At 43.2% G+C, this 10,167-nt stretch overlaps 1 protein-coding gene across 3 annotated transcripts in view; it reads left to right on the forward strand.

The window, feature by feature from the left end:
- The window catches only part of elp3 (elongator acetyltransferase complex subunit 3), a 31,783-nt gene that overhangs the window by 3,142 nt on the left and 18,474 nt on the right, over positions 1–10,167 (forward strand). For all 3 annotated transcript variants that reach the window (XR_009203573.1, XR_009203574.1, XM_058379467.1), the window contains exons 3-7: positions 1,867–2,005; positions 4,980–5,050; positions 6,564–6,627; positions 6,725–6,793; positions 7,821–7,975. Coding sequence is in view for 1 of the 3 variants with exons in the window: in XM_058379467.1 (XP_058235450.1) it covers positions 1,867–2,005; positions 4,980–5,050; positions 6,564–6,627; positions 6,725–6,793; positions 7,821–7,975 (498 nt within the window). In the remaining 2 variants the exon portion in view is untranslated. The remainder of the gene's footprint in view (positions 1–1,866; positions 2,006–4,979; positions 5,051–6,563; positions 6,628–6,724; positions 6,794–7,820; positions 7,976–10,167) is intronic.

Consider the following 10,167-nt stretch of genomic DNA (forward strand, 5'->3'; position numbering starts at 1 on the left):
ACCACAGAGATACAGGAGTGTGTTAGACCACAGAGCCACAGGAGTGTGTTAGACCACAGAGCCACAGGAGTGTGTTAGACCACAGAGATACAGGAGTGTGTTAGACCACAGAGCCACAGGAGTGTGTTAGACCACAGAGCCACAGGAGTGTGTTAGACCACAGAGATACAGGAGTGTGTTAGACCACAGAGCCACAGGAGTGTGTTAGACCACAGAGCCACAGGAGTGTGTTAGACCACAGAGATACAGGAGTGTGTTAGACCACAGAGATACAGGAGTGTGTTAGACCACAGAGATACAGGAGTGTGTTAGACCACAGAGATACAGGAGTGTGTTAGACCACAGAGATACAGGAGTGTGTTAGACCACAGAGATACAGGAGTGTGTTAGACCACAGAGATACAGGAGTGTGTTAGACCACAGAGATACAGGAGTGTGTTAGACCACAGAGATACAGGAGTGTGTTAGACCACAGAGATACAGGAGTGTGTTAGACCACAGAGATACAGGAGTGTGTTAGACCACAGAGCCACAGGAGTGTGTTAGACCACAGAGATACAGGAGTGTGTTAGACCACAGAGATACAGGAGTGTGTTAGACCACAGAGCCACAGGAGTGTGTTAGACCACAGAGATACAGGAGTGTGTTAGACCACAGAGATACAGGAGTGTGTTAGACCACAGAGATACAGGAGTGTGTTAGACCACAGAGATACAGGAGTGTGTTAGACCACAGAGATACAGGAGTGTGTTAGACCACAGAGCCACAGGAGTGTGTTAGACCACAGAGCCACAGGAGTGTGTTAGACCACAGAGCCACAGGAGTGTGTTAGACCACAGAGCCACAGGAGTGTGTTAGACCACAGAGATACAGGAGTGTGTTAGACCACAGAGATACAGGAGTGTGTTAGACCACAGAGATACAGGAGTGTGTTAGACCACAGAGATACAGGAGTGTGTTAGACCACAGAGATACAGGAGTGTGTTAGACCACAGAGATACAGGAGTGTGTTAGACCACAGAGCCACAGGAGTGTGTTAGACCACAGAGCCACAGGAGTGTGTTAGACCACAGAGCCACAGGAGTGTGTTAGACCACAGAGCCACAGGAGTGTGTTAGACCACAGAGATACAGGAGTGTGTTAGACCACAGAGATACAGGAGTGTGTTAGACCACAGAGATACAGGAGTGTGTTAGACCACAGAGATACAGGAGTGTGTTAGACCACAGAGCCACAGGAGTGTGTTAGACCACAGAGATACAGGAGTGTGTTAGACCACAGAGATACAGGAGTGTGTTAGACCACAGAGATACAGGAGTGTGTTAGACCACAGAGATACAGGAGTGTGTTAGACCACAGAGATACAGGAGTGTGTTAGACCACAGAGATACAGGAGTGTGTTAGACCACAGAGATACAGGAGTGTGTTAGACCACAGAGATACAGGAGTGTGTTAGACCACAGAGCCACAGGAGTGTGTTAGACCACAGAGCCACAGGAGTGTGTTAGACCACAGAGCCACAGGAGTGTGTTAGACCACAGAGCCACAGGAGTGTGTTAGACCACAGAGATACAGGAGTGTGTTAGACCACAGAGATACAGGAGTGTGTTAGACCACAGAGCCACAGGAGTGTGTTAGACCACAGAGATACAGGAGTGTGTTAGACCACAGAGATACAGGAGTGTGTTAGACCACAGAGATACAGGAGTGTGTTAGACCACAGAGCCACAGGAGTGTGTTAGACCACAGAGATACAGGAGTGTGTTAGACCACAGAGATACAGGAGTGTGTTAGACCACAGAGGTACTGAAGTGGCTCTTCTAACTGAGAGAAACCAGATCCTAACGACATGTCGTATCTTTACAGGTTGAAGACGAAGACCTCGGCGAAGTACGGTCTCTCAGCACAGCCTCGTCTGGTAGACATCATCGCCGCGGTGCCGCCTCAGTACCGCCGAGCCCTCGTCCCTAAACTCAAAGCCAAACCCATTCGCACAGCCAGCGGGGTACGATTCACTCTAGTCCGAAAATTTACATCATATACAGAGACTCCAGGATTATCGGCACATCTCCTTTAGATGGGTTAAAGTGTTTGAGTTTAATTTCAGAGTAAAGTCTATATGAGGGAAAAATCTCTAGTTTAGAAATGAAAAATTTAGGAAAAAAATATTATTATTAAATATAAAATATTATTTAAAAAGTAAACAATTCATAAAATTAGTATTATTTTTAACACAAAAACAAAACATCACAGTTATTGTCCCCCTGTAAATTCTTATGAAAACATTTTACCTGCAGGTTTTTGTTTATATATTTTACTGCTTTTTCTTTTTTCTCATTTCTTTTTTTATAATTATTAGTGATTTTTTTTAACTTGTAAGTCTTTAAAGAGTCACTTCAACAACAGGAAGATTTGAGACTATGTGCTGTAACCTTCATAAAATCTGGCAATGGCTTTAAAAATAGCTGCATGGAAACACCCAGATCCACCGTGAGGGCTGAGATGAAAAAGTTTGAAACAAATGGAGCTGTAATGAGTCTGTCAGGAAGAGGATGCAAGGCCATTTTACACACACACACACACACACACACACACACACACACACACACACACGCGCACACACACACACACACACACACACACGCACAGAGTGAGGAAGCGGGTTAAAAAGGAAAAATGTCTCTAAGGGTTATGCTTGGATGTTTTCGTGTATATCTGGAGATTAGTTGGAGTGGAACCAGGTTCTGTGGCCAGACGAGATAAAAATTTTGGGAACAAACCCTCAGGATAGGTTTAGTGTAAAAAGTAACTGAAAATAATCCTTATTGTGTAGTATGATGGAGGACGAGGGATGACTTAGAGCTGCTTTTCCTCTAAAAACCTCTCATTTAGGGCCTCATTTATACAAAATAATTCAGTTATTTGTTAGAGCGTTCACACAGGTTCTCAATCCTGTTTGTCTCTGAGTGTGTGAGCGTATTGATCAGTGATGAGGTTTATACATGGATCACGCTGTCAAGTTTAAACAGCTGATTTATTTCAATTACACACAAAGGTCATGCAGTAAATATCACTTCCGATCAGGCAATAGATTCACACCTCATTGACCTCTTCAGCGATTTATCTCCAGGTTTTAGCCTCTTCAGGTGCTGCTTAATTCACTTCACTTTAGTTTTATTTACACTGGCGGACAAAATTGTTGGACTTGTGGGAACAGTTTGGGGATGACCACTTCCTGTTCCAACTTGACTGCACACCAGTGACCAAAGCAAGGTCCATAAAGACATGGATGAGCGAGTTTGGTGTGGAGGAACTTCACAGAGTCCTGACCTCAACCCCATAGAACACCTTTGTGATGAATTAGAGTGGAGACTGTGAGCCAGGTCAAAACTGGGACGTCTGCCTTTAAATGCACATTAATGTAATATGGAGTTGTCTCCCGCCCTTTACAGCCATAACAGCTTCCTCTGGGAAGGATTTCCACAAGGTTTAGGAGTGTGTTTATGGGAATTTTTGACCATTCCTCTTGAAGAGCATTTGTGAGGTCAGGCACTGATGTTGGACGAGAAGGTCTGGCTCACAGTCTCCGCTCTAATTCATCCCAAAGGTGTTCTATGGGGTTGAGGTCAGGACTCTGTGACGTTCCTCCACACCAAACTCACTCATCCATGTCTTTATGGACCTTGCTTTGGTCACTGGTGTGCAGTCAAGTTGGAACAGGAAGCGGTCATCCCCAAACTGTTCCCACAAAGAGCATGAAATTGTCTAAAATGTCTTGGTATGAAACTGAAGCATTAAGAGTTCCTTTCATTGGAACTAAGTAAATAAAGATTACTGTAACTTTTTTTGTGGTGTAAAGTTTGAGTTCAGGTTGAAACACGAAGCTATTTAAACTCCTCTTTATGAAAAATTCATCAGTCGATTGATGCGTTTTGTAAGAGCTCATGGTGTGATGTCTGCCTAGAAGCTAGAACAAGCTCACAAATCTATGTTGAAAATGTTTCCTGGAGAGACGGTGTATAGAGGAACGCTCTCGGATCACTCTACTCTGTATTCACTCCTCTCATGATGCCTCCTAGCAGCCGCAGTGGCTAATCACCAGGATTAATGTTAGAATACATTTACTTTCATTCATTCGAAATGCAATCAATTATAATTTACTTACTTTAGTGTGTAAGATTCATCTAAATAAACACAGAGACTTTGTTTATTCCTCATCTTTTTCCTGACTGCAGCTGACTGGATGTTTATGTAGAAATCTGAACGAATCATAAGCGAATTCCTGAAAAGTGACGTGTGTGAAGGTGTACACAAATAATCTAGTGACTATTCTGAGATTAAGAGATGCTTGTACAGGTCAGTAAAGAAGTAGCTACTGGTTTCAGACACTGAGACACTGGTGCTGGACTGGTGTAGAGGTTATTTTGTGATGTAAGTGATCATGGATCAGTTTAAGGTGTGAACATTTAACACAGAGCTCGTGCACGTGAACACAAGCTGCAGAAACTCAGATAAATAATTCATTTCAATTCAGTTTTATTTGTATAGAGCTTATAACAACGGACATTGTGACAAAGCAGAGAGAGATAGATAGACAGACAGACGTAGATAGATAGATAGATAGATAGATAGATAGATAGATAGATAGATAGATAGATAGATAGATAGATAGATAGATAGATAGATAGATAGATAGATGGATCTAGTCTGTCTATCTTGGATAGATACTTAGACAGACAGACAGATAGAGTTTCCTTGATTTTGCATTAATTTCAGCAGTCACATTCTCCTGGAGGCTCTGATTTAGCTCAGATATCAGTGAGATGCCGGTCATGGAGAAGCTGCAGCTCGTTTGTTTATAAAGACACGGTTCAAATCTTTCAGGTTTTCACAAAAGAAGTCAAAAGGTCACTTCACAAAGGTCAGAAATTGCTGTGTTTTCAGACTGTGTCTTATTTTTCCTCCACTTCTCTGTCCAGATTGCTGTCGTGGCGGTGATGTGTAAACCCCATCGCTGTCCTCACATCAGCTTCACGGGGAACATTTGTGTGTAAGTTCATCTAAAACCTCTACACACTCCTCTTAACATTTAACAACTGCTGTTTTTGGTAAGAATAAATCGTATCATGATCTTTTAAAAGCTTTGAAGTGATACAGCAGAAATGTTCCAGATTTGATCAGATCGTGAGTTGATCTCCTGTACACAGTCCTCTTCACATCATTCCACAGGTTTCTGATAGGATTTAGATCTGATCTCTCAATGAGACAATCCTAAACTTTGCTCTTCTTCTTCTGAAGCTGTTTCTTTTGTAGGTTTGGATTTGTGCTTTTTGTTGTTATCGTGGCTGAAGGTGAAGTATTTCCTTATCTTCCGCTGTCTGACAGACGTCTGCGGGTGTTGTGATAAAACTCACTGGTGTTTAGAGATCCGTCTTGACTAGAGGTCCAGCTGAACAGAAGCAGCTCCGTAACACGATGCTACCACCACCATGCTTTTACATTTACAGCGTTTAGCAGATTCCTTTACCCAAAGCAATGTGCAGAAGCACTGTGAAGCCTCTGTCAATGAACACTTTGATACTGGTCACAGACGAAGGATATCATGAGTATCCATCATACCCAGGGGTAGGCAACGTTGGTCCTGCAGAGTTTAGCTCCAACCCTGATCAAACATCACACCTGAACAAGCTATCAGTATGCACATGAATGTAATATGGAGTTGTCCCATCCTTTACAGCTATAACAGCTTCAACTCTTCTGGGAAGGCTTTCCACAAGGTTTAGGAGTGTGTTTATGGGAATTTTGACCATTCCTCTAGAAGAGCATTTGTGAGGTCAGGCACCGATGTTGGACGAGATCCCAAAGGTGTTCTATGGGGTTGAGGTCAGGACTCTGTGCAGGACAGTCAAGTTCATCCACACCAAACTCACTCATCCATGTCTTTATGGACCTTGATTTGGTCACTGGTGTGCAGTCATGTTAGAACAGGAAGAGGTCATCCCCAAACTGTTCCCACAAAAAGCATGAAAATGTCCAAAATGCCTTGGTACACTGAAGCATTAAGAGTTCCTTTCACTGGAACTAAGGGGCCGAGTCCAACCCCTGAGAAACAACACCTGAATTCACTGATATGGACGGGTGTCCCAAAACTTTTGGCAATACAGTGTATACAGTTCACACCTTAAGTGAGACTGAAACTACTCTCAGTGTTTCACCTCGGAGAAATAATTAGAATAAACCAACAGTCACTTTATAGCAATACTACAGAATAACAGAAAACGTTTTAAAATATAACACAACTAAAATAACACCACCCCCTGGATCCGACAAGGTCCAGGATGTTCCTCCAGATGTTTCTTTACCCCACAGATAGACATGAGAATATAAGAGATTGTTGCTTGAGATTCCTGCAGCTTGTAATCTTGTACAATTAAAGGGCCTCATCTGGAGAATATATAGTTATTATCAGAAAGCACAGATTTTAGATCTGATCTCTTGCCTTCCCTATCATCATCATCATCTCCGTGTGATGATTTTAGTGCTCTTTCTGCTCCTGTTTACAGATACTGTCCAGGCGGTCCTGACTCTGATTTCGAATACTCCACGCAGTCTTACACAGGCTATGAGGTAAGGGCGAGATCTCGCGCTGTCCTCGCTCGCTGCTCATGTTTTTCACTACACTGTGGTTCCTTCTGATGTTTTGGTGTCGCTGTGTGTTTCCTAGCCGACGTCCATGAGGGCCATCCGAGCTCGCTACGATCCCTATTTACAGACCAGACACAGGGTGGAGCAGGTGAGTTACCTTCCATCTGCCCCGTCTCACTGTTCTTCCTCACTGAGTCTAAGTCTGAGTTTAGTGCTGTGCAAAAGTTTACACACGCCGAGGACAGAATACAAAGATTTGTTTATAGAAGCAAGGATGCTCATGCTCTTAGATTTACACATTTAAATGCTAATATCGAGATTTTTCCCAAGCGATGGAACCTTTTAATGTCTTCAGCACGTTGTTCCCTGACCTGCTGACCTATTAGTTCCTCAGGAGCTCTTGGTTGCACAGTTCCTTGTTGTAGAAAGGACATTATGAACATTTACATTATTTAGTGTCCAGTTTCAGCCAGATGAGGATGAGGTTCCCTTCTGAGTCTGTTTCCTCTCCAGGTTTCTTCCTCAGGGACTTTTTCCTCACCACCGTCACCTCAGGCTTCTATTCTGGGATAAATGTTAGAGATGTAAAGCTGCTTTGAGACCGTGTTAAAAGCAACCATACAGATAAATTGAATTAAAAGTTTTTGACTGACAGGAGAGGAACCTGATGTGTCCTTCTGCAGTTGTAGCTCCTCCACCTCAAGCTCACCACGGTTGTAAAGGGTGATTATAAAGGGTGATTATTCAAGTTCTTCTGGTCAGCTCAGACCTGCTTCTGACCTCTGGGTTCAACAAGGTCAGATCTGCCAATCAGTGGATGCTGTTTTTTTTCCCCCAGCACCATGTTGTGTGTAAAGTCTGTTGTGTAAAAATCACAGGAGATTTTCTAAATACTTAAACCAGCTTATGTGAAACCAAGAAAATCACTGACAGTGAGCATTATCTGATGCTCATGACCTGCATCTGCATGAGTTTATGCTTTGATCTGATTAGATAATTGCAATGAACAATAAAAAATCCACAGTTGTTCCGTTCTTATATGTTTATTGTTGTTCACCTAAATGGAGAAATACAGATCATGGCTGTTTATTTAGAAGGTGATGCTTTTTAATACACAGCAAGAGCGAGAATCTCTGCAAATGTTTTATTTTGTGTGTGTGTGTGTGTGTGTGTAGCTGAAGCAGCTGGGCCACAGCGTGGATAAGGTGGAGTTTATTGTGATGGGCGGCACATTCATGGCTCTGCCTGAGGACTACAGAGATTACTTCATCCGCAACCTGCATGATGCGCTGTCAGGACACACTTCCAACAACGTAGCCGAGGCCGTCAGGTACGTGTGTGTCTGTGTGAGAGAGTGTGTGTGTGTGTGTGTGTGAGTGACAGAATCGGGCCACTCTCTGCATCAGTCACCGCTCCTGACTCCGACTGTAAGGAGTTTAAAGCCACCAGAGGGCATTATGTGCTGAGCATAATGCAGCTCCGTGAATCCAGAGGGGACTTTTTTTGGACGCGTGTTTGGATTTGGTCATGAATAATTCTCAGCTCTTTCATGATGAGGCACCAAAAATATCAGCTTTACATTCTACTACGCAGATGCTAGCTGCCCCGGAAAACATGCAATTTTCCACAGTGCCTGGTTAGAATTTGTACTACACACACTCGTTATCGAAACATGGCTCCATACCAACACAAAATCTTTCCCACCTAATAGCCCTACACTCTCCATTAGCTCTCATCAGAGATGTGGCCGATGCTGGTAAAAGGCCAGGAGGAGGCTAATCTGGAGAGGTTTGGGGTTTTGGAGAGGTTGTGTTAACAAGAGCAGCTGTGCTGGCTCGGAGAAAAGAGAAAATCACTGCTTCTGTCTGTGTCCTAATGACTGACTCGGCTCATGTAGTGCTCACTTGTCGTCTATTTCCAAACAAAACAGTAGGAACCGAATCAGAGGCTCTACACCAGAGCTTATTACAAATGCTACACTGTGTGGTTTGGACACTTTTGTTCTTAATAGATTTTTAGGCAGATTTGTGATGCGGTGCAGCTGCTTCGGCTTTGAAAGCAGCTTATTTTAGACTCTCAGTGAGCAGGATGTGTGATGTGTTTCAGTTTCATATTACTATATGTTCAAGGTATTAAAGCTGAGAGATGAGATCCTCCTGAAAAGATCATCAGATTCGACCTGTATTCCGACAGATCTGGTATGAAAGCGCAGGACGCTGTGATGAAGCGCTGCACAGCTTCCTGTTCTTTCACTGGCAGACGAGATGTTCTGCAGATCTTCTGATCTCTTGCTGTCAGAATCGGATCAGAATCAGATATTGGTTGAGTCCCCACTCTTTCCTCATTCCCAGTTAAAGCGGCGGTCTGAGTGAAGGAGATTAAACTGGCTTGGAGGACATGTCAGTGTCACTGAAGGGGAAAGGAGGTGTGATGTCTCCTGTGTCTGCATGAGCTAGGGCTTACTTTCTCTTCATACCTACATCCTTGGTGAAGTTTACCTGGTGAAGGCGTCAAAAGAGGAAGTGGTTCATTTCCTGAGCTGTAGGCCGCAGACAAGCTTCTTATTGGACACACAGAACTTCTGACTAGATGTTTACTCTGTTGCCTGGAGCACAGCTGGAAAAAAAACCCCTTTCTCCTTCATATATATATATACACTATTCTTCCTCTATCTTCTTTTTTTTTAATGTCTGCCTGCTGGGATTTTCTTGTTATCGGTGTTGACATCTCTGTTCATATCTATTGCTCTCCAAAAGATCTATTGTAAGTGTCTAAGCTCTTCAATAAGCGCTATCTGTCTCCTGGCTGAAGCCCTGAGAATGAGGTAGTGAGAAGAAAAATATAATTATAAGCGCCATTTGTGCCGCTCAAGAACAATTTACAGTTACAACATAAAATCCGTCAGTCAGAGCAGTGAGTAAAACGTGTTCTGCCTAACAAGGAAATAAAAATGAGAATAAAAGGGGAAACTAACACGGGTATATAGATCTAAAAACATATAGAGCATGTAGTTACTGCGGCTGAATCACAAATGTTTTACAAGATGGTGGTAGGGCTCTTGGGTAAGGTTCTTGGGTAAGGCTCTTGGGTTAGGGCTCTTAGTTAGGGTTCTTAGGTAAGGTTCTCTAATGGGTAGGGCCATTAGGTGGTGAGTTACACAGAGTCAGATTAGTTAATCGCAGTCAGGTGATGAGGTAAATGCTGTCAAGAGGTGAGTTAAACACCATCAGATGAGGTAAATGCTGTCAGGAGGTGAGTTAAACACCATCAGATGAGGTAAATGCTGTCAGGAGGTGAGTTAAACACCATCAGATGAGGTAAATGCTGTCAGGAGGTGAGTTAAACACCATCAGATGAGGTAAATGCTGTCAGGAGGTGAGCTAAACATCAGATGAGGTAAATGCTGTCAGGAGGTGAGTTAAACACCATCAGATGAGGTAAATGCTGTCAGGAGGTGAGTTAAACACCATCAGATGAGGTAAATGCTGTCAGGAGGTGAGCTAAACATCAGATGAGGTAAAT

The sequence above is a fragment of the Hemibagrus wyckioides genome, linkage group LG25 (genome assembly GCF_019097595.1).
Source record: "Hemibagrus wyckioides isolate EC202008001 linkage group LG25, SWU_Hwy_1.0, whole genome shotgun sequence".
Classification (NCBI taxonomy): domain Eukaryota; kingdom Metazoa; phylum Chordata; class Actinopteri; order Siluriformes; family Bagridae; genus Hemibagrus; species Hemibagrus wyckioides.